Source organism: Pisolithus orientalis (genome assembly GCF_024613125.1).
Source record: "Pisolithus orientalis strain OTSU chromosome Unknown F5J12scaffold_8, whole genome shotgun sequence".
In the NCBI taxonomy this organism is placed as follows: domain Eukaryota; kingdom Fungi; phylum Basidiomycota; class Agaricomycetes; order Boletales; family Pisolithaceae; genus Pisolithus; species Pisolithus orientalis.
This window is the reverse complement of record NW_026260789.1, coordinates 524688-545758: the sequence shown is the minus strand read 5'-3', so window position 1 is coordinate 545758 and position 21071 is coordinate 524688. Positions and strand designations below refer to the sequence as shown.

At 50.1% G+C, this 21071-nt stretch overlaps 7 protein-coding genes across 7 annotated transcripts; 2 read left to right on the top strand and 5 right to left on the bottom strand.

The window, feature by feature from the left end:
• Window positions 1-169: 169 nt before the first annotated feature.
• F5J12DRAFT_717721 (uncharacterized protein) lies at window positions 170-5601 on the top strand (the record flags this gene model as incomplete). The annotated part of the gene is made up of 22 exons (XM_051741082.1): window positions 170-233; window positions 302-399; window positions 464-697; window positions 752-1454; window positions 1512-2318; window positions 2380-2586; window positions 2632-2790; window positions 2845-3133; window positions 3185-3205; window positions 3257-3629; window positions 3679-3840; window positions 3885-3926; window positions 3981-4220; window positions 4269-4472; window positions 4532-4561; window positions 4612-4726; window positions 4777-4851; window positions 4905-4918; window positions 4972-5028; window positions 5095-5225; window positions 5286-5361; window positions 5416-5601. 22 exons carry the CDS (start codon window positions 170-172, stop codon window positions 5599-5601), a joined length of 4287 nt encoding a protein of 1428 aa, XP_051601780.1.
• A 580-nt stretch (window positions 5602-6181) lies between these two features.
• Window positions 6182-8279, bottom strand: F5J12DRAFT_718413 (uncharacterized protein; the record flags this gene model as incomplete). Its single annotated transcript, XM_051741112.1, has 4 exons — window positions 6182-6701; window positions 6744-7277; window positions 7335-7997; window positions 8077-8279. The coding sequence occupies 4 exons, from the start codon at window positions 8277-8279 to the stop codon at window positions 6182-6184; spliced, it is 1920 nt and encodes a 639-aa protein (XP_051601779.1).
• Window positions 8280-9121: 842 nt separating this feature from the next.
• F5J12DRAFT_540696 (fumble) lies at window positions 9122-11440 on the bottom strand. The gene is made up of 6 exons (XM_051739968.1): window positions 11173-11440; window positions 11039-11104; window positions 10005-10980; window positions 9711-9948; window positions 9597-9658; window positions 9122-9541 (listed from the first exon to the last, which is right to left on the bottom strand). The coding sequence occupies exons 1-6, from the start codon at window positions 11254-11256 to the stop codon at window positions 9303-9305; spliced, it is 1665 nt and encodes a 554-aa protein (XP_051601778.1). The 5' UTR covers window positions 11257-11440; the 3' UTR covers window positions 9122-9302.
• Window position 11441: 1 nt separating this feature from the next.
• On the bottom strand, window positions 11442-15143 carry F5J12DRAFT_818941 (coatomer subunit gamma). Its single transcript, XM_051745212.1, has 11 exons — window positions 14744-15143; window positions 14535-14693; window positions 14033-14481; window positions 13849-13982; window positions 13621-13799; window positions 13075-13574; window positions 12927-13024; window positions 12743-12877; window positions 12447-12685; window positions 11978-12392; window positions 11442-11864 (listed from the first exon to the last, which is right to left on the bottom strand). The coding sequence occupies exons 1-11, from the start codon at window positions 14972-14974 to the stop codon at window positions 11626-11628; spliced, it is 2778 nt and encodes a 925-aa protein (XP_051601777.1). The 5' UTR covers window positions 14975-15143; the 3' UTR covers window positions 11442-11625.
• A 143-nt stretch (window positions 15144-15286) lies between these two features.
• On the top strand, window positions 15287-16126 carry F5J12DRAFT_781495 (uncharacterized protein; the record flags this gene model as incomplete). The annotated part of the gene is made up of 5 exons (XM_051742567.1): window positions 15287-15397; window positions 15571-15628; window positions 15734-15780; window positions 15876-15895; window positions 16000-16126. 5 exons carry the CDS (start codon window positions 15287-15289, stop codon window positions 16124-16126), a joined length of 363 nt encoding a protein of 120 aa, XP_051601776.1.
• A 367-nt stretch (window positions 16127-16493) lies between these two features.
• Window positions 16494-17834, bottom strand: F5J12DRAFT_717703 (S-adenosyl-L-methionine-dependent methyltransferase; the record flags this gene model as incomplete). Its single annotated transcript, XM_051741077.1, has 7 exons — window positions 16494-16649; window positions 16699-17064; window positions 17118-17202; window positions 17263-17283; window positions 17337-17408; window positions 17454-17577; window positions 17627-17834. 7 exons carry the CDS (start codon window positions 17832-17834, stop codon window positions 16494-16496), a joined length of 1032 nt encoding a protein of 343 aa, XP_051601775.1.
• Window positions 17835-19075: 1241 nt separating this feature from the next.
• Window positions 19076-20550, bottom strand: F5J12DRAFT_818913 (DUF292-domain-containing protein). Its single transcript, XM_051745211.1, has 8 exons — window positions 20352-20550; window positions 20291-20301; window positions 20104-20231; window positions 19957-20047; window positions 19821-19897; window positions 19677-19771; window positions 19470-19607; window positions 19076-19417 (listed from the first exon to the last, which is right to left on the bottom strand). Exons 1-8 carry the CDS (start codon window positions 20385-20387, stop codon window positions 19199-19201), a joined length of 795 nt encoding a protein of 264 aa, XP_051601774.1. The 5' UTR covers window positions 20388-20550; the 3' UTR covers window positions 19076-19198.
• Between the last annotated feature and the right edge of the window lie 521 nt (window positions 20551-21071).

Here is a 21071-nt window from a genome sequence, read left to right as displayed (position 1 = left end):
ACTGCCACCGGTTACAAGGGCCATATTGCCTAAAGAGGCATTGACGTCTCCTGCTGGCACTTGATTTCGTCATCCAGGCGAGTCGTCGCGGGCCAACCAGTAACGTGTAACCATCACTCGCACTGAGGGTGGACGACGTTTCTGCAACATGGATTCCCCGCCACCCAGTATGCCAGAATACGATGGGCGACACCCGCTGATTTCCCTGCTGTCCGCTTGTTTCTGGGTTATGTGTGCGTGGCCTCATCCTTGGCGCGCGTAATTTCGCTGGGACGTGTACTGACGAGTAATCGTGCTACAGTATGGATGCTGTCGTGGGCAAGATCTCTCATTGCATTCGCGACCATCACGATCCCCCGTTTTATCTACTTCGTTCTCTCATATTCGATGACTTTGACGGTTGGAGTCGCGGCTTCCCCTTGTATGTGATTTGCAGGACTGATGATACTCTCGTGCTTTTCAGTTAAACTTTTGGTCATTTGCTATCATGTTCCTCGCCTCCGCTGTTGCGCTTAATTATTGGATACGCTTCCGATACCTCAACATTTACTCTCAACTAAGAGAGCCACCCCTGGTCAAGCCTGATGTCAATGCTTTACATCCCGATGTTAACACCACCGATCCCCCACCTTCATTCCATAACTACTTAGATGAATTCTTACAAGCCGTTCGCGTTTTTGGCTTTCTTGAGAAACCAGTGGGTGTCCGCGTGCGGATGGTAATTTACGTCTTGATAGACTGATCGTTGTAGGTCTTCCACGAACTAGCCAGACATTTGCAAACCAGGCGCTTAATAGCAGGGGACAGCATATCCCTCGATCAAGACAGGAACTTCTATTGTGTAATAGATGGTACAGTGCAGGTGTTTGCTCGCACGGGCCCAAACGTTCGGCAAAATGGTTCCTGGGATGAAGAAGACATGAACGGATACCAGTTAATCAATGAAGTTGGAACTGGTGGGACACTGTCCAGCCTGTTTAGTATCCTGAGCTTGTTTACAGACGAGATAAAGTTGAGCTGGCAGGACGAGCCTGCTGCGTTGTCGGCTCTTAAGTCCGGTGACCAGGTACCGCTTCCAGAACAGACTAGAGTTAGGCGAACGAACTCTGATGTTTCGCATGTGACGCTCGATCCTGATGCGGAGCATTTCGTTCACCGGGGTCGAGGGCGGGGAGGATCGGTTTCCTCGTCTGGTTCAACTGCCCACCCCCGTGAATTGGCATCGCCGCTTGCGGACACGGTCTCACCTCAGCGTGTGGACAGGCAGTTCCGCGGAACTACTTCTGATGCCCGTTCAAATGTGCATTCGGACTCAAGTCCGCATCCGCAGTCGCAATTCCATCATGGCATTGTCGGAAGAGCCACGGAAGATAGTACACTGTCTGTCATACCTGCTGAAGCCTTCCGAAGAGTGACCAAGAAATTTCCGAAAGCCACTGGTCATATCGTGCAAGGTTCGTGTCGTAGGCAAATGCGTTGGCAATTACTGATTCGGAGTTGTCCTCCGTCAGTCATTCTTACTAGATTCTCGCGGGTAACGTTCAGCGCGGCCCACAAGTATTTGGGATTGACTACAGAAGTCCTTCGTACCGAGAAAGCCATAAACGAGATCGCGTGTCATCCTTTACCTGCGTCGTTTTATGAAGGTGGCGGGTTGCAATACTTGCGACAGCGCTTTGACGATGTAGCCATTCAGGGTACGGATTCAGAAAGCGACTACTTCAGTTACACGACATCATCATCGGTCTCGTTGAACAAATTGAAGGATCATTCTGAAACATCTTCGTCAAAAGAAAAAATGGCCGACCCTCCGTTGCCGATGCGAAGTTTTGGCCATCGTTCGTCAACTTCGCGCCACCAAGTTCAAGCTGGTGACCTGTTCACATCCTCTAGTCAAGGAAACAATGAGAACTTCAAGCCAGTATATCGCACGTTTAGTTTTCTGAGCACACCAAAGCTTGCAGCTTATGACTCCCCTCGGAATAGTCCCACCGGGGATGAGTTCGACCTCCGCCAGGAAGTTATGTCTTGCATCGCGAAATCTATCGGGTTGGTGCAGCCGCCTATCAGCGGGCCAGAGTCTGGTGAGGGCTCCCCTGGGCTTCCACCTTTTGACCCAGTGCGTCCTGGTACAGGGACGTTCTCGTCCCCCTTCGGCTCTCTTTCTCTCCTTGACGGTGGGGACGATGGTACGTCGAGTGCAACGGGCGCTTCGTCGTCAAACGTCGCAGACTCCATGAGTGGTTTAGACAACGAAGTGGAGATTTTGTTCTTCTCGGCTGGGTCGACGCTAGTGAAGGCTGGAGAACGAAATACAGGTTCGGACCCCCCAGGACGTCCGTCCTTGCTGTTGTTGACGGTCGTTACATCTTCATCTAGGGCTATACTATGTTATAGAAGGATTCCTTGACATTCTTCTACCCCTTGATACACCCAAGGCTCTCACCTCTCAAACTGCTCACCCAAGGTTTTCCGGTTCTGATACGGATTCAATGTGCACGTGTGACCACAGGCAGGAAACGGAAAGCCAGGAAACACGAAAACTTCTCTTCACGGTGAAGCCCGGAGGTATTGCGGGATACCTTGGTACGTCACCATACTGTAATTTGTAGCCAACTGACCCTGCTTCAGCGTCACTTTGTAGCACGCCTTCGTATGTCGATATTCAAGCCAAGACTGATACCTATGTTGGCTATTTGTCGTCGAATGCCTTGGAACGCTTGGTGGAGAAGCGGCCTATCGTACAACTTACCCTTGCAAAACGGTTGATTTCTATGTTATCTCCCTTGGGTAGGTCTGTATACGATGGGAAGCGACCTTGGTGTCTCACATCATTCCCGCCAGTTTTGCAGATTGACGCTTGCTTGGATTGGATGCAAGTTACGGCGGGCCAGGTACTTTGGCGTCCTCAAGACATCAGTGACAGTTTCTACATTGTCATAAATGGACGGTTACGCGCAATAACGGAGGGGGAGAATGGAAAGGTGACAATCACGGGCGAATATGGCCAGGGCGACACCGTCGGAGAACTCGATGTCATTACCAATTCACCCCGCCGAACAACAATGCATGCCATCCGCGACTCTGAGCTTATTCGCATGCCACAGACATTATTCAATGCGATATCATCGCGGTACGTCAGACGTTGAATGTAGTATTTAGTCATTCTCATCAGTCATTGTAGAAACCCTCGTACAACCGCACAGTAAGTGGGCGCACAGATTATATTATTATGTCATTTAGAGCCGCTATTTAGGCTTTTGCGGACTATCGCATCGCGCGTGCGTGATGAGCTGGATACTTCCAGTGTCCATTTCCGAAATACCGTGTCTGAATTGGGTAGGAATAACACTAACCTCAAGACAGTAGCTATCCTCCCCGTATCTCGTCATGTACCCGTCAACACCTTCGCTCGGAAACTGAAGTCAGCATTGGAGGAAATGGGAGCAAGGACGTCATATCTCACTCAGGCTTCCGTTTCTGGCCACCTTGGTCGACACGCTTTCTCCAGGATGGGTAAGCTGAAGGCTGCTGCTTGGTTGGCAGACCTTGAGCAGAGGTACCGCACCGTCCTATACGTGGCGGATTCGCCGGTCAACAGCCCTTGGACACAAACATGTATTCGTCAGGTGGGTCGCTGTCAGTCTAGAACTCCTCTTTTTGGTTAACGGCATCCAGGCGGACTTTGTCATGGTTGTTGGTATGGGGGACGACCCTAGTATTGGCGAATATGAGCGTCTGCTGCTTTCACTCAAGACTACGGCCCGAAAGGAGCTCGTGCTCCTCCACCCAGAACGATCAGTTGTACCTGGCTCAACGAGGGAGTGGCTGAAGGCACGTGTATACAGGTTTCTGTAACGTGCACTTTCTTAGACGATCCATAGAACCGGCCTTGGATACATCAACACATTCACGTGGAACTCCCAGTAGGCCTTTTTTTCGCTATTGGCTACGGAGCGTGCTGATGCAATCATTTGTAGGGTCTGGTGGTTCCGCTTGCAAAGGTGTCCCAACCACAAGATCCTGGGGCTGTGGTAGCATTCAGGAATCTGAAGGACAGAGTTCAGAGTGAGATACAGAAGTACAGAGGTGTCCCAAGGCATGCCCGTCCGCAACGTCAACCCATGGTCAATGACTTCTCCAGGCTGGCCCGGAGACTTTGTGGCAGGTCTATTGGACTAGTTCTTGGTGGAGGTGGTGCGCGCGGGCTATCTCACCTTGTAAGTTATCCTTCTTTATGGAATTTCTTTCCTAAAGCCGCGTAATAGGGTTTAATTCGTGCGCTTGAGGAACGTGGCATCCCCATCGACTGCATCGGGGGCACGAGTATCGGATCATTCATTGGGGGCTTGTATGCTCGAGAATGCAACGTTATCCTTAGCAGAAGTCGCGCGAAACAATTTAGTAGTAGGATGGGTAACATCTGGAGGATGTTGTCCGACGTAACCTACCCTATCGTCGCATACACGACTGTAAGTTCCGCATTCCGCTTACGTTAACCTCAAACACGAGTTGACTGATGTTTCTGCAGGGACACGAGTTTAACCGGACAATCTACAAGGTAGAGGACTCTCAGGTATTCACATCGGACGTTGTATTGAAGCTGGCTAGACCTTCTACGACCTCCATATTGAAGACATGTGGCTGCCTTACTATTGCAACACCACAAACATCATCACTTCTCGAATGGAAATTCATGATACGGGGTATGCCTGGAGATATATTCGTGAGTATGATGGTAGCCGTCCTGATCATCCCTGACGTATGCGCCGGAAGGTGCATCCATGACATTGGTCGGTCTATTGCCTCCTCTGTGCGATAATGGCAGTATGCTTGTAGACGGCGGTTACAGTAAGTCACGAGGCTATTTCCATCGTACCCGGGATGATCATATTACTCTTTAGTTGACAACCTCCCCGTATGTCACCGTGATAAGTCCTACTATATTTAAGGTTTCTCAAAGACGTACAGGTGTCCACCATGTTTTCTATGGGAGCAAGTGCGGTGTTTGCATCGGACGTTGGCTCCGTATGTCGACTACTTTGCGCCTTCGTCAACCGGACCTTGTCAATTAACCGAGTTTTCCGTTGATAGATTGACGACAATTCTCCACGAAACTTCGGCGATTCCGTATCGGGATGGTGGCTACTTGTCAATAGGTGGAATCCCTTCTCCAGTGCGAGAAGTGTACCAGCTATTACCGAAATCCAGAGTCGCCTTGCTTAGTAAGTGTCTGGCCCTGTAGGTCAATAGACGGACGATTGACGGCGGCGTTTTCCGACCAGTGTATCAAGTGTGAGGACCCTGGAAGAAGCCAAGGTTGCCCGGGGGTGTATATATATGCAGATGCCAGTACAGGAAGTAAGTTCCCGGATCACTTATCTTCTACGATAGCGACTAAAACACCTTTTATAGTACGGTACTCTTCAATTCAGCAAGTTTGATGAGATTGAGAGGAAGGGTTACCAAGCCGCAATCGAGATGCTCGATCGTCTGGAAGAGGAAGGGAAGTTATCGAACCTTCTGCTGATAGATGGTCCAAAGGCTGGCAAAACCAAAGCTGCGCGAAAAGGGAGAAGCGCAAGACGCAACTCCGTATGATAAACTAACAGAGGTCCCGGGCCCAGCTTTGGCAATTTGGTATGCATATGTTTACCGAGTTTTGATAACCATCACTGCATCAGAGCTAGTGGCCCTGAATGATATGGCGTTTAGCATCCCAAGAATCATACGGGTGAGCATTTATTTCAACAGGCACAGTCTCTAGGACATATGCTGGGTAGATTACAGGTTTCTCGCGATTGAAGGTGTATATAGCGACGAGAACATACAAGCTAAATGCTAGTACGCAATAGTATTGCAGCATGTGCACATATGGAAACACAGGAAACAGAGGCTAGCACGGTAGCGCTTTCAGATCGCAAGATGAGGAGAAATAAATAAGAATGAATTAAGCAATAATAATGGATATGCTGCAAACTTGGGTGGTAGCGTCCACACATGGGATGTCGTGCAACAACGATGAACTGGTGATGGGAGGCAAGAATACACTGAAAGAAAGGTCAGAACGATCGCGCCTCTCGGATATCCGGTAGGTCGTGGCAAACTTCTAAAACGCTTATAACAACTGTTATCAGTAAAGCGAACGCAGGGGGACGACCGTGAGAGACGCACCTACATACTAATGAACAACATGCTGGTGGAAGCTCAATAATAGAAGGGCATCCTCGATTCGCACCCCAGAACCGGTCGCAGGGTTCCTTCTGGGGACAAGCGTGTAGTCGTTTGCACTGCCAACATTCGATATTCCGACGGCCTTTTCTAGTTCCTGGAAAGCACCAGGTTCGATCAGGCCAACACCCATGCTCCCAACGCCTATGCTTTCTATCCCACGATGAACGGGAATATGCGGTCTGGGCCGTTTGGCAGGCGGTGGAGACTGGGACACCCCTGAAGAAGGTGTAACAGCCTCCTGACATTCTTCCTCACTCCAGTCATCTATCTCGCGGTCAAGTAGATCCTCATAATCTAGATCCATTGCGTCCTCCTCGTCACACGCAGATGATGACCCAGAGGAAGTGTCATGCTCGCGGGGACGACTCCGCGACGAAGAACCATCCCGACTCTGCTTCGCACGTTTGCGTGCTGTTTGGCGGACATTGCGAAACCAGTTTGTAACCCGACCAACATCCCTAGAACACCTGAATAAACACGAAATTATCCATCGTGCTCGGCCCACTTACATTCCTATCTCCAATGCTAAAGCAGTACGCTCCTCCATAGAAGGTGTGGATGTCCGCCGTAAGAGCTGTCTGAGAGCCCGAAGTTGATGTGGCTGGGGTCTGGAACGGCGATTGCGTGCAAGGATATCCTCAGCCTTGACATTACCCTTCTGGGGTGGGGGTTCGTCGGAACGGGTATGTCTTGCATAAGGGGTCATGCTTCTGCGAGTCCGCGGAGACAGTGGATGAGACGGAGGGAGTGACATTCTACCTAGAGGCTCGATGGCTGACTTCGATGTCAACTTCTGCAACGGCGGAAGGCTGTTGTCCGGCAGAGCCAAAGACGGCCGACGACCACGTGGTGGAGCGGTGGGATGATTCCAGTGCAGTGGCGCAGGCGCACCATCATTATCATTGGGAAGTGGAAGGTGTTCACGATTCCCGGATACATCACTTTCCACGGGTGAGGATGCAGGAACGGATCTGGGTTCATCCTTGTGTTTCTTGGCTTGACTGCGCTGGTTCTGGAACCAATTTGTTACACTTTGAAGACGCCTAAAATGATTACCATATTTAGATCAGATAATTGACGAGCGGAATCACATGACTTACATTCCGATGCGATCAGCCAGTTCTCGCCTCTGATCGCGAGTGGGACGAGAGTTGATAGCGTATACACGGTGAAGTTCTTCCGCCTGCTTAGAAGAGGTGCGCATGCGAGAAGACTCGGTTCTTCCCTTCCTAGACGGATGGCCATCAGCAGCACCATCGTTTTCGGACACAAAGCGGCTGTCCGTTTCTGGTGGGAAGCGGGCCATTTCCCCATTTAGTAGTGATGGTACAGCCCCATCCTCAGCGTCAGGCCCACGATTGTGAGAAATGAACTTGTCTTGGATGGAAAAGAACTCCTGCGGACCAGCGAAGAATGAGCTTTCAAGAACACCCTCTCGAGGATGATCATGTTGGTTGTGGTTAATAGTAACATCGGCATTGGGGAAGGCCATATCCCTCGAGTGCAAGTCTTTCCGCTTCGTCCTCCGAGAGTATGAGCGGGGCTGTGTGGAGTGTGGCGGGTTTAATGATGTCGATGACAGAGAGGGTGCATCATTTAGTAAACTTGCTATTGATGGTAGTGCAGAAGGCGGAGATGCCTTGAAAGTGTCCTCCGGTATGTCGCCTTGATTCATGGGGGCCGATTCGGAAGGGCCCCCCTTATTTCGCTTCTTCGTAGAAGCCCGCTTGTTCTGAAACCAAGCATTGACGGTTTTGCCCTCCCTAATAAACGAAGAGTTTTTAAGCATGTGTACAAAACCAGCATGGGAATATGGGACAGCGTCCGAAAGAAGAAACGTACATTCCTAACCTCTCGGCCAGCTCGTTTCGGTCGTCGAGGCTTGGGCGTTCACTTTTCTCGAACAGCTCGTTGAGAGCAGCGAGCTGAGCAGGACTGTGACGATGACGGGGTTTCTTGGATGGTTTACCGCTGTCCGCAGCATCCTGTGGTTTGTCCGTCACCCTGGAGGGCTTTTCCTCTTCTAGATGTGGTTTGGTAACCATAGTGTTTGTTTCACCCTCGTATTCGCTGATATAGCTAGAGGGGACGGGTACGGATATAAGCTGCATGTACTTTTTGGAAGAAATAAAAGGCTTTTCGTCGAGGACGGTGTCCATAGGGGATGGGGGGAGGAGGAGGAAGGGGGGAGACTAGACTTGAGACATGACAAAGACTTTGTATATCGGGCTCTGTCCATATACTATAACGGCAACTTTTTTAACCAGTGTGTTAATGAGCCATATTCCCACGCCTGCTGATCTCTTCTCTTACATCATCACTGAGGGGTGCCCCGCCTTTTCTATCGACTGTTCGACCTCCGTTTCTAATGCCCTTGGATCATCACCTGCGAGCAGGCCGGCGTGCTGCACTGCCCCGCCAAATAACTTTTCACGCGGGTTATCCGTCCACGACGTCAAAGCTTCCTCTTTTAGCTTTCTTAGTTTCATCTCTGCAAGAGCCATCTTATCGTGCATTGAGCCCAGACACGAGGGAGACAGGTTTGATACTGCGCAAAACTCACCTGCTTTTGACTACGCGCTTGGCGCAAACTAGCATCCCCAAAATGGTAGACGTGTCTTATATAGTACACTGTACTGGTGGTACGGATTTGGGTCGCCTGGTCATCCACATCGTGATATTAAGTATTGTCCGCTCTTCATATTAGGACGCATTTACATAATGGAGACACCCTGCCAATTCCAAAGAGCTGAGGCACTAGTATACACGTTGTACTTAGACGCAATGTGGAAATCCTAAAATCGGGTTCGGGCCGTCCCAACATGTACGGTATGAAACAAAATGAGCGATTCCCACACTATCGTGCTAGCAATGCACTGGTCAAGGGGCAGGACATTAGATGGCTGTGAGTTAATACAAAAATCGCATGGATAGGTGTGGCTGTATTTATAGTAGCGATGAGAAGTCAGCAGCAAGCATGGCTGCCTCGCGACGACGGGCAAGAAACTTGTACCTCGAGAACTCCGATGGTGCACCAGTCAGGGTAAGTAATTGTAGGGTATCACATTTCAAGGATCCGACCCGTGGAGCGATTCCGATGCTGGCGTCTGGGATAATGCCCCTCCGCCTTCAATATTTTTGATCCAGGCTCCAACAGCTCCCCTATATGGGCGGTCAGCATGGTAAATTAAACCCGCCAAACTGACAACATACAGGAAGCCTTCATGTCTGAAAAATAATGCCCTTTTCTTCCCATTACTCCAGAACCGTATCGCATATGAAAGTGTTGCTATAGTCTCTGAATGACCTGTGCACACACTCTGAGTAATGATCAGTAGCACCAGTCAACCCGAAAGACCTACCACGGATAAAGTAGCCGCCAAAATAAATCCGGTCAAGGCCGTACTTTTCCGCATTCATATAACTGTAACCAAGTGCCGTCAGCCAACTCATCAAGGGCTTTCCTCGGAACTGACGCAATCTGCCCAATATTGTTCGACACAGCATAAAGAAGACTTCTACTGATATCCTCCGCCTTAAAATTGCGTCGTTCGCCTGGTGCCTTGCCCTCGCCACGGTTCTTGAACACCTTGCCAAACGAACTCGCAATTGTATTCGACTTGAGCCCTATCTTGGAATAATCCGTGCCATAGATATCCCCGATAAGGATATCTACTGCTGTATTGTCGCCCTTCTCAGAGAGTGCCAACATTTCTGCCAGAGCCGCACGTCAGACAAACGCCACATATCTGCCCTAGACTGATGCCTACCGTCGAAGGTTTTCGCAGGTGTGAGTAGACTTAGTAACCCCCACAGGGTGCCACCGCCGAGACTGGTGCCGCTTACCCGCTCGAACGTCCCATCAGCATCAACCTTGATGATGGATACACCCGACCCTATGTTTACGAGAAGGCACGGCAGGTGTGCCGAGGGCTCTTCGGTTTCGAAAGTCACGGCATATCTCGGCGGATTAGGTGATGGCCGTTCGAGCACCGGACTTGCTGTAGAGGAAGACGCCGTGGCGGCCCTCCCTTTATCAATTGAACCGTCGGCCGAGCTCTTTGACTTTCCGGTACCGGGATGCGAGAACTCTGAGATGAGCTCGTCCGAGAAATAGTAAACCTCCTCTGGTATCATCGTCATGAACTTCATCCCCTCTATCAGACACTCCATCTCTTCCTCACGAACCACTTCCACCTTAAGCTCCTTCTCAAGCAGGTCTCCAAACTTATGTGCTCCACCCCCCGTTCCCATAATCTTAACGCCACGCCTCATCTCCTCGATAGAGACGCCATTTGCCTCGGCAGAGCGGACAATGAGATCGGAAATGAATGAGATGAGCGCGGAGATGTTTTCCGTTTCGAATCGTTCAAAATTGATGTAGCCACCTGGGATGTGATGTACCGTCGCCGTGCGCTTGAGGATCGTCGACCGCAACAGCTCTGTGTCAAGAGTTTCACCATCGTACACGGACCGCTCGTCTTGATTCCCGTTTGCATCGGATCGACTTGCATTGCCACTTTGATTGTTTTGAGATGACTCAAGAACCGCGGGTGTCAGTGTGCCGTTGCGTGAGTAAGGGTGGCTGGCTTGCAGCCGCGGAGAAGGTGGCAATGATCGTGACGGTGTGCCTTCGGCATGTAGGAAGGAATTACTCGCAGCATCACTTGGACCGGCAACCGAGGGTGATGGAGGCTCTTCAGGTGAACGCGTGAAATAGACAACCTTAGCCAACGATCCACCTATCTGTGGTGGGATGGTTGAGCGCTGTCGTGCAAAGGCCGTTAAACTAGACGCGACGTACATCCACAGCAATGTGCGAAACTGGTTCAATGTGATTTGGGAGGTAGATGCCTCTGCTATCACGAGTCTTTGGGAGTACGGAGCGCTCAGTTACACTGCTGAGAATGCGAGAAAAAAACACTCGGGAGTACGCACCTCGGGCGACTCCTCCGCTAGAATTACAGCGCCTCTAGTGTTAACGTGGATGATCCTAGGGGAGGGCAAGGATGGGGCTGGCATTGCGGCGTTTATAGAGGCCGTGAGTTCGTGTCTGTAGGTGACTTCCAAGGTCGACAACACCGGTTTATGCCGCGCGCACGGCCCCTGATAAGTGACAAGGCTGTAAAGCGAGGAACGTGGAACAGAAGAATGGCGCGGGTTATCATCCAGGATTTGTTTGCTGTAAAGTCTCAGTCATCCATGCGCATGATCCGCAATGCGATTGTCTCTCAACCTGTCTCAAAGCCGGAAGTACCATGTCATGTGAAACCCGGAATGTCCTCTGATCCATGTACCGGTAGAATAACAACCAGCGGACTAAGTAGATGTATATAGTTCATTATGAGAACGTCGCTCAGCGCTCCGGAGAATTTGTTTTCCGCCACCATTCTAGCCACTTACGGCGGACACGACCAATGCACAGGCCCTCTCCTGTTCGGCGCGAACACTTAACTCGAGAGTGACCCCTTCTCCTTTGGCGTATGTCATCCGGCATCTCACCAGCACCTTACCCCCACCTCCAGTGACCAACCCAGACAGCTGCAAAGTGTGGACCGATGCTGACGTCGGCACTTCGGTTCCTCCCAGAGGTTCCATGTTGAGAATTTCTATAATCGAGTCGCACGCGGCTGTAAATGTTAAGCAGTGAGTTGACAACGGCATGGCAACCGTAGAAAGTCAAGAGATTCGTAGGACAACAATCAGTGACCACGCTCAGGGAAGATCGGTAGATGTGACGTACCTTTTATGCTCTCCATGGCAGTCAGCGAAAAGGTTTCCGTAGAACTAGCGCCTGTTCGTAATCTGTCCCACTCCGACGAGAAGGAAGCATAACTGGGTATGATGTAGTCCCCACCAACCGCCAGTTCCACATCTTCTACTTGGTACTCGTCTTCGTACCCCTCCTCTTCGGGTTCACCAGTCGAAGGGTCCAGTTCCTTGCTGACGAACTTGAGAGTGCACTGGAACGAGCCAGTAGCGTACTCTTCGGGATTGTCTCGCGAGAAAGAAACATAGACTATGCCAGGTGAAGTCGAAGTCATCAAAGCGGGTACAGGAATGATAAAGTCTTCTGTCAAACCACAGTCTGCTTGTGGTTGCATGATTACAGACACCTGCTCCAGAACCGTATCGGGAAGGGTATTGGTTACATTGAACTGTAGCACAATAACGATCAACGCTGATATGCAACCATGTAATGCGAAACACACCTGGAACACAATATGTTCCTTAAATATGTGTTTGGCACACGTTACTTGATACTCCGTCTCCGACTCAGTAAGCTGGGCCAGTTTCGCGCTGCTATTGAGAACTGGCCCATATTCAGCCAACTCGGGCACTTCAGCGAGCTGGTGTACATAGGTAGATTGTGTGTCTGCAGCTGTCGGAGGGGGCGGCGTCGAATCGGTTTCAACGACGGGCATAGCGATAGTATCTAATGTACTCGGGACTGCATTACAATAAGTCCGCCTGCGTTGAATGCACAAGACTCCACGCGAAAACTTACGAACAGACTCCGCAGCCAGCTGCGCACGGCTAACCTTGGGTATTGAAGTTGCGTCAAATGGTTGGGACACTGCTACTGGGTCGCTGATATAGGCAACAAGCTTAGACTCCAACGCCGCCAAAGAGAACACGGACTCTGCAAAAATCTAAGTTTGCCTCAAGATAAATCAGTGCAACATGCGTACCCTCTTTTATGTATGCGTCTGCAAGTGGTCGTTCCTTCATGACCTTCAGGTACATGGCAGCACGATCACGGACTTCATCGTCAACATCATCCAAGCACCTAGCCACGCGTTTGAGATATCCACTATTGGTATCTGGAAAAACACTTACCTGTTCAAAAGCACGCCAATACTTCGACGCAGGCCCATATCGATCGCATTGACTCCGAACTTAGCGAGGCTGGAGACTGCAGCGGCTCTAACGGTGGCATTCTCCAAAACCACCCGGTTATAGATGAATCGAATATATTTGGTAGGCTGCGGAGACTTGGGTCCCTCCATGCCAAGAAGGTAAAGGATGCGAACAGAGAGCTTGGTAAATTCGCAATCCTCAATGAACTCACACAGATGAGAGAGTGCTTGCTCCTTGCAATCTGCAACATACTTCACCATGTCGAACATCGCCTCCACGACCGCACGCTTAAAGTCATAGCCTCCTTCATCACGTAACACGCCAGCAAGGAAAGAGAGCATTGACACGTGTTTTGTAGGGAACTTGAGACAGAGGGAGCGGATGGCGTCAACGATGATGACCTTGAATTCGTCGCTGATCTCTGACATGAAGCTTGTAATTTGTTTCATGAGGCGATCCACGGAAGCTTCGTTGCCGGTCTACAAAATATCAGATAATGGAGAGAAAGATTGAGACCGAGATCACCTTGAGAAGGGTCGTGATAGCATAAGTCGCCACGCTCCTATTCGAATCAGCGATCAAGTTCTCTAGGTCCACATTGCAGGTAGCGACGCTACTTGGATGAGTCAAAGCGAGGGAAGCTAACGAGCGGGTTGCTGCGAATTTGAGCACAGGTTTTGGCGAAGAGAGGAATAACTGCAAAACTACCTAGGTATCAGCGAAATGCTTGTATTCTCCTCAACAATGACAAACCTGATATTGCTTTCGATAGTTGAGCAGTAGGGACATTCTTTATCTCACATATTGCACGTGCAGCCTCCAAGTTAACCATGTCACTCTTATGTCGCAGCCAACCATCAAGGAGATCCAACATTTGTCTCTGCATGCTATGTACGATGAGAACAGGGCCTAAAGAACTGTTTCGAAGACCACGTACTTTGGATCTTCCTCCATAATCTTTGCAGCATACCGAATCAGCATACACAACGCCATGGGGTTCTTCAGCGTTGTACCAGCTCCCGATTTTCCGCCACCAAGCTGTTGGATCATCTTGGTCACTGCCATCCTGTCGTGTTGACGAATAAGATAGAGTAGCCCCAGAGCATGGTACTGCGCAATGTAACTGGTAGATGGAATAGGCTGATACCCGCTGCTCGGCGAGCCCGATGAGCCAAAGTTTAGGTAACCCCCTGATGAGCCTCCAAAGAAAGACGGTGACGACTTCGCATTAACGGCTTCCTGGGCTTCATTGACCCATCTTTTTACGACGTCCTTGGCGTGAGGGAATAGGTGATATGACGATACGAGCGCCGCAGACGAAATCGATGGGGTACGGTCAACAATAGCTGCTTTAAAGAACCGCTCAACACCTTGCGCCATGGACGGCTGAGTAGTGGTAATGTTAAGTTACTGTGACCGACAACAAAGACATAACTCACGTCAATGATGCGACACAGGGCTCGGATCGCGTTCGGTCTGTATATAACCTCAGAATTTGGTTGCATATCCTTCATAATGCTGCTGGTAACCATGATCACATCCTCCGCAGTGGTGGCCACCTCCTTGATGGCAAGATAAACCATCTGCCGGAGAGCACTCTGGACATATCATAAACATCACAATGCGGAGAGACAAAAGCCCGACGCACGTCTTTATGCTGGAAAAGTTTAGTGGTACCAAAGAACAAGGTAGTAGCCTCCTGCGAACTGAAGCTCTCGCCTAGGTAAAGCAAGTAGACTATCCTGGTGAGGAGGGCTCTGCATTTCCGTGGACTGATGGGCGATTCGTTGAAAACACGGGCTTCTTGGATGATAGTCGTTTTGTTGTTGTAGTAGGAGCTGAGACCGCTCTCCTCTTCTTTTTTGGACGCGTAGGCCATGGCATACGATGTCAAGGACGAGCTCGAGACCGACACTCGGGACGGACGTGGCCCAGACAGAAGTGCCTTGTTTGGCTCTTGTTTTGACCTGACGATGGCGTTCCAGTCCTACAGGTTCATGAATCGATGATACTCCATACCACTGGCACTCTCATCAGCACACAACAGGTGCCCCTGGTTTCTATACATTGTCAATCGTTTTTGAATACATATATATATATATTCCATTCTTTAGCCTGACCACACTTCCCCCCCTTCCCCCCTCCCTTCCAATTAGCGAACTTCAAAACCTGTGCTACCACAAAAGGATATATGACTCCTAATAACCTGCTTGGCAGCCTCGGAGGGCTGGCCTCCAGTCTAGCCTGTCTGCTCAGTAGGCTTGAGTTAAATGAAAGCAATCTCCTAGGCTCTCCCACATTCGTTCGTGTTTCTTTCATTTTGACTTATTTGAAAGCCATAGCACGCTAAGCATTTTTTAGGCTGACAGAGGTGGGAGTATCTTGAAGCCCCCCGTCTGGCCTACGCACCGTTAGGAACGCCAGTCCTGAATCTTCTCACTACTAATGCATGATTTGTAAATCCCGCATTCTCAGCAAACTAACGCGCTGACAATATTCCTTTTGTCGAATGCCACCTCAAACACCTCCGTATGTGAGTCACACACGCCCACCGCACCACCCGAATTAGGTTACACACCTAGCGGTAACGTACCATCGGTCCTCCTCTTGCACACTTTTTTTTCTTACCCCATGACAGGTGCAAAAGTGATGCAGGTTGAATCAGTAGGAGCTGCCGATCCTACAGTTAGCGATAGGTAGCAGAAAATATCCAGTTGTATCCCGCAGCTTTCTGATGTATGTGTCCAACTAACACTGCCCTTTGACAACGTTGTTTGTAGCGTACACATTGCTCCAGAAGGTATTTCCTAAACTTACAGCAAGTTTCATCCCACACGTTGCTCAGATTGTCACCTTCCGAGGCAAGCTGCCACGAGGCACATTGCTGAACCTGTGGTTTTGCAGGTCAGATAAAGACAATTTAAACCACCGTCGGCCTATAGTCAAGTGGAGTGAAACGTTGCAGCTCAATAAGACCGCTAGCACTGTTCGCGGGAGCGGCTCGGGTGTTTCTGCAGCATTGAATCTCTAATCCAATGCTAAGGACCGTTGAGACTTGTAGACGGCCCGTATCAACTGAGTTTACAGTTGACTTTGGTGCGTTGTATCGTAACGGCAGTTTAGATTTGTAAGTGAAACTAACCGGATCGCATTATCAGCCGTTGGTACTGGGACGTTCGCACATGGTCAAACCTCCTCATTCAACGTCCAACACTCGATAGGGAAATTTAGGTTTGGCAACGTTGCAGGTAGTCATGTAGTAATATATTGAGATAGTAGAACACAGCATGTAGGCAGAGGTATACGGATTGCTTGATAACCGAAATGAAAGTAAATGCTCAAGATGGTGTACGCGGCAAGTGGAAGATGGCAGTGATGGACGAAGGCGAGCTGCGAGCTCAAAGCCTCTTGCGGGCATATACGTTCCGAATGAGGGCGTAAAGCGGGGTCTTTGCTTCATCAAGTTCTTGACACGCGTTGTGTTCCATCGCATCAACGAAATCCGCCGACAACCCGTGACCAAGGAGGAGTGGACGACCAGATCTCATGAACACCTGCAACGCCTAAATACACTGTACAAATTGCTGGTGAATGACAACCGACCTTCATATCCTCCCTCAGGGTAACAGCAATGTCATTCCAGAAAATCGTTTCTGGGTCGTCTCCCTTTAGCCAGGGAGACGCTGGCATCCATGAATCTCTGACCACAACATCTTCGAATGCTGGATTAGATGATATCCACTCAGGTAGGTGCAATGCCGCATCGGTAGAACCACCGCGTGCCGTGATAGCCCTGCTAGCATACGACATCCAGAGGGCCGTCCAAGGGGGTTCAAATGACCCCTTTGGTTTAATTATCGGCTTTTTGTCTGGCCCCGTAAAGTAAAATGGATACTCGGTGATATCTATAAGACCACCAGGCCTCAGGACGTGACTTATCTGATTTGTCATGGCGTGATAATCACGGATCTAGCAGTACAAGATAGTCAGGGATACCTCGCATGCATTTTCTGGGAACTCACCCCAGCGGAAATAAGTTGTACATGGACGACATTGAAGTCACCATAAAAATGCTCTAGCCCTAGGTTAATGTCGTCGACTTCGCTCCTGCAGCCGATAGGAATAATAAGATAGGATAACACGACAATGCATCGTGTCGTCTCTCACCTGCAATTTGCAGGCATGTGTCTTGGGGAAAATTAGGGGTCCGTGTGCATGTCGGATTCATGGGAAACACTCACATAGATTGCATGGGAACGAGGTCGACTGCTACCGCGCTACAGTGAGGGAACTCGCGCGCAACGTCCATTATCCTTAATCGCTCAGCACAGGAGCAGGTTGGCGTAAACAGTACCTACCATATGCCACTGCCGCACCCCAGATCAAGCACTGCTTTGACCTCAAAGCCATCGTCCGCCAGGACGGTCGGTAGAGATGGGGGATACTTTCCCAAGACCTTGCAGAACATCACGTACTGATTGTCTGAAGCGGGCATGATGACGGCACTGGACTGAGCGACGCGGAAACTAACCAAGGCGTTCCAGCTCTTCCTCGTCGGCCGGTAAACGGTAGACATCAGAATAATTGTTCAAGTCCCTCCCATACTCCTGTATGTAGGCTTGAGCGCGCAGAGAACTCGTCATCGAATACACCGAGGGGGTGGGGGAAGAGGACCGCATCGAAACGTCTACAGACGTCTTTGAGCTTGCGGCGCTCTGTGTAAAGGAGTCGAGGGACATTTGGGTGGAGCGATCTGAATCGCAATCGCTGTCTGCATCGTCCAGGAAGGCCTGTTCTCTAGGAGACATGATGGTGTACTATGGAGGCTTGCAAGCAAGACAGATATCGGATTTTATGTATGACATGCGGCTGGCACGGCTGGCAGATTTTCGGCGGACATTATCCCTCGCCTCCGCTGACTTATTATTATTCCAAGACGCCCGATAACTCATCGCTGCAAATCACTGAACAGGTCTCACCTCGCGTGGCAGAAAAGTCCGACAGCAGCTGGTAGTTGCCCCACAGTCTCGCCGGGAACCTGTGTGCAAGTAATATTTATTGCGTTGATACCAAAGACGTTCTGCAATATGTGATTCAGTGGCTGCTGTTGCGCTCAGGTTTTGCGGCGGATAACCTGTCTCAGGGTCACCGAGCCACTTACTTTACTGGCAATCCATGTCTCAGCGACCGATTACGGGAGCAAAGCGTTCACTTTTGCAGTGAACTTTACTTGATGGAATAACAAGAGGTCGTTCAGCCGAACATCGCCGCATCCTCAAGAACTTTCTGGCGAACGTTACCAAAGCTTTTCCTCGATCTCCGCCTAAGTGAGTTGCCCCAAGGAACCTAACTAGTCAACTTGCACGACGCACTGATTCCAAAAACCAAGCGAGTACAATCTTGTGGTGCATCAACATCAGAACGCGGACTTCGGTACTCCGATGTTCCCCGTAGATCTAATGCACGGCTCTCTGAGAAGGGTTCTCAACCCATCCGTGTACATTAAATCATTGGCCACATCCAATTGCTAGAAAACTCTTATGTATACTGTACACTTCCAAGTTGGTATGCCAGTATTCTACCCGCCGCGTGCACGCCGATCTACATACCTACCTACAAACCGTTTGCCTTACCGATCTTGGTTGTCTGCACTCGTTATGACGTGGCCAATCCACAAAGGAACATGCGTTCTACGGAATAATGAAGATATGTATACCGCATTATTTACACGTCGAAAGGAAGTCCAGTACACATAAAATGTTTTAGCCATACGTTGCCAGATCCCGGCGGAGGTCAGAGCAAGTTGTGTATACTACTAAAGCGAACCACACCACGATTCAGGCCTTCAGGATCTTCGACCTCTAGGCATCTATCTTGCCGCGTGTTCGTACTGAGGTAGCTCGGGGATACATTAATACTTGCAGCAAAAAACGATCAGCGGACCTCCAACAGCCCCCGGAACACCTGTCAGTGGAAACGTGTCGCATAAATATTATCCTTCGACGTGGCTTTGCTTGAATTCCTAGGATATTTGAGATTATTACAAACTTTATACGGTACTGACAACTGCGCGAACAAAAGGGTACATGTCATCTGACCTCCGCTAGCGCTTTTTCAGAGCCTGGAAACGTTGCGCCAAGGCTTCGAAATCGTCTTCCGGACCATCTTTGGGTATGCCAGGTATCGATGGGGTGCACTTCTCGTTTAAGTCTTCTTTGGTTGGCGGAACATCAGGGCTAGGGGCTTTGCCGTTGGACCCATCTTCGGAGTAGGCTGGTAGCTGGTCTGACTGTTCGCCCGCGGGGGCCGTGGGCACAGAGTCCTAGGAGAGAAATCGTTGGTTGTAGAGTTGCCATACAAAGAATGCACCTAACCTGGGAAGACACGCCCTCTGAAGCTTCTGCTTTGGTGGCAGGAGAGCTCCAATTTACACCGTAGCCTTTCGCTATTTCTGTGAGATAGGCTTCCACTAACGTCGGTGACGGCGTTTCGACCACCGACTTCTTCATCACCTTATTGTCACCAGATTCGCACGGAAATAAATTCAGAGAAGAACAAGCGGCCAGAGAGAGCGTGCTCACTCGGTCACTTACACACCCTCCACGATTCTCCATCACGCCTACCGAAAACTCACGGCCATATTTATGCATGAGAAATTCACGCAGCGCCTGTAGTTCTGACAAACAGCATGAGTATCACTATGGAAGGATGGTGCTCATTTATACCTTTCACCTCGGTTCTGGGGGCAGCGTAAATGATAGCACATACGCCCTCACTGATACCCGGGTCGGGTTCCCGTGTGCTAGAAGGTTGAGTTACGGTGTTTGAGTGCGAAGGTCCAGATGTTACCTGTTTGCTTACCTCTGATCAAATAGACCAAAGCGAGCTACTAGCAAGTCGCAGTACAACTCCAGCAACTCCAATAGTTCGAGAGTGACGTCCTCATTAATGACTAACGGGTCTCAATTAGGGATAATATCATTAGGTCACGAAGGAGATCGATCTTACCAGCCTCCACTTTAATCCGAGCGCTCTCTATCTTCCCCTTCTCGAGTAAGATGGCGATATCACGACGCGCACTCTTAGCCTGGGCTTCCTTCTTCTGTTGTAGCGTCCGTAGACGTTGTACAGAAAGACTAGGACATCGCGTGAGATATGGCGAGGTGAGTCACTGGACACTTTGCCATTTGCCTACCGAAGTTGCAACTTTTGTGGGGTCAAAGCTGCAAAAGTATGGGCGACATCTGTGAGCTTACCTTGGCTTTTGCTGCACTCCACGCCGTCGAGGGCATCGATATGTTATTGTGGTCAATTGACAAACTGACAGTACTGAATCCTCCCGCAGCACGACGGTACTCTGCATCGAACTCGATAAGATAAGCACCGAAGAATGATTACATAATGTAAGTGCTTCAACCTCGGCACTGGCAGGATCGCAGTTTCTCGAATTCTTATGGACACCCTGCTTAGGCGCACATCCACCAATCAAAGTCCAATGTCGGTCGTGGACTTGCGAACGGAACTCGGAACCGGCCCAAGGACAGCTGGGAAATTGTGGGAGACGTGTCTGACCCGTGACGGATGCTTTATATGTATGAATGTTGCTAGGCAGTAAGGTTCATTGTCAGTGTCGTTGACAGGCTGACTATTATAGCCCTTGCAGAAATGGGTACGTGGGTGGACCTGGAGACGCGGCTGCAGAGCCTCTTCCTGGAAAGTGAAAGGGGCGGTGACACCCGTGCCTTACCACCATTCCCGATCACACACTAGCAAACTCATTTCGAGCATCCCCACTGTACCTCGGGCGCCTTCGCTGATGATGTAGGTGTTTCTGGTGCTGTGACACGTTTTGGAGACATTCAGGGTTAAGGGCTGTCCTATGGGTGTCAAGACAACGTGCGAGTTTGGGAGGTGGTCCAGTAGGCATCTGTGGGAAGGCTCGCAGCTGCCACGGCCGATGTCGCAACAGATGTGGT

What these genes read in the sequence shown, in the direction of transcription:
- F5J12DRAFT_818941 (XM_051745212.1), bottom strand. Translation starts at nt 14,974, where the DNA reads ATGGCCTACGCGTCCAAAAAAGAAGAGGAGAGCGGTCTCAGCTCCTAC. An exon ending in ATTGGCGTGCTTTTGAACAG is followed by an intron (nt 13,025 to 13,074) that starts GTAAGTGTTTTT and finishes ACGCGTGGCTAG; the next exon opens with GTGCTTGGATGATGTTGACG. An exon ending in AGGAACATATTGTGTTCCAG is followed by an intron (nt 12,393 to 12,446) that starts GTGTGTTTCGCA and finishes ATTGTGCTACAG; the next exon opens with TTCAATGTAACCAATACCCT.
- F5J12DRAFT_818913 (XM_051745211.1), bottom strand. Translation starts at nt 20,387, where the DNA reads ATGCCCTCGACGGCGTGGAGTGCAGCAAAAGCCAAG. An exon ending in TCGGATTAAAGTGGAGGCTG is followed by an intron (nt 20,048 to 20,103) that starts GTAAGATCGATC and finishes GAGACCCGTTAG; the next exon opens with TCATTAATGAGGACGTCACT. An exon ending in CAGAGGGCGTGTCTTCCCAG is followed by an intron (nt 19,418 to 19,469) that starts GTTAGGTGCATT and finishes TTTCTCTCCTAG; the next exon opens with GACTCTGTGCCCACGGCCCC.
- F5J12DRAFT_540696 (XM_051739968.1), bottom strand. Translation starts at nt 11,256, where the DNA reads ATGCCAGCCCCATCCTTGCCCTCCCCTAGGATCATCCACGTTAACACT. An exon ending in TAGCGGAGGAGTCGCCCGAG is followed by an intron (nt 11,105 to 11,172) that starts GTGCGTACTCCC and finishes GTACTCCCAAAG; the next exon opens with ACTCGTGATAGCAGAGGCAT. An exon ending in ACCTGCGAAAACCTTCGACG is followed by an intron (nt 9,949 to 10,004) that starts GTAGGCATCAGT and finishes CGGCTCTGGCAG; the next exon opens with AAATGTTGGCACTCTCTGAG.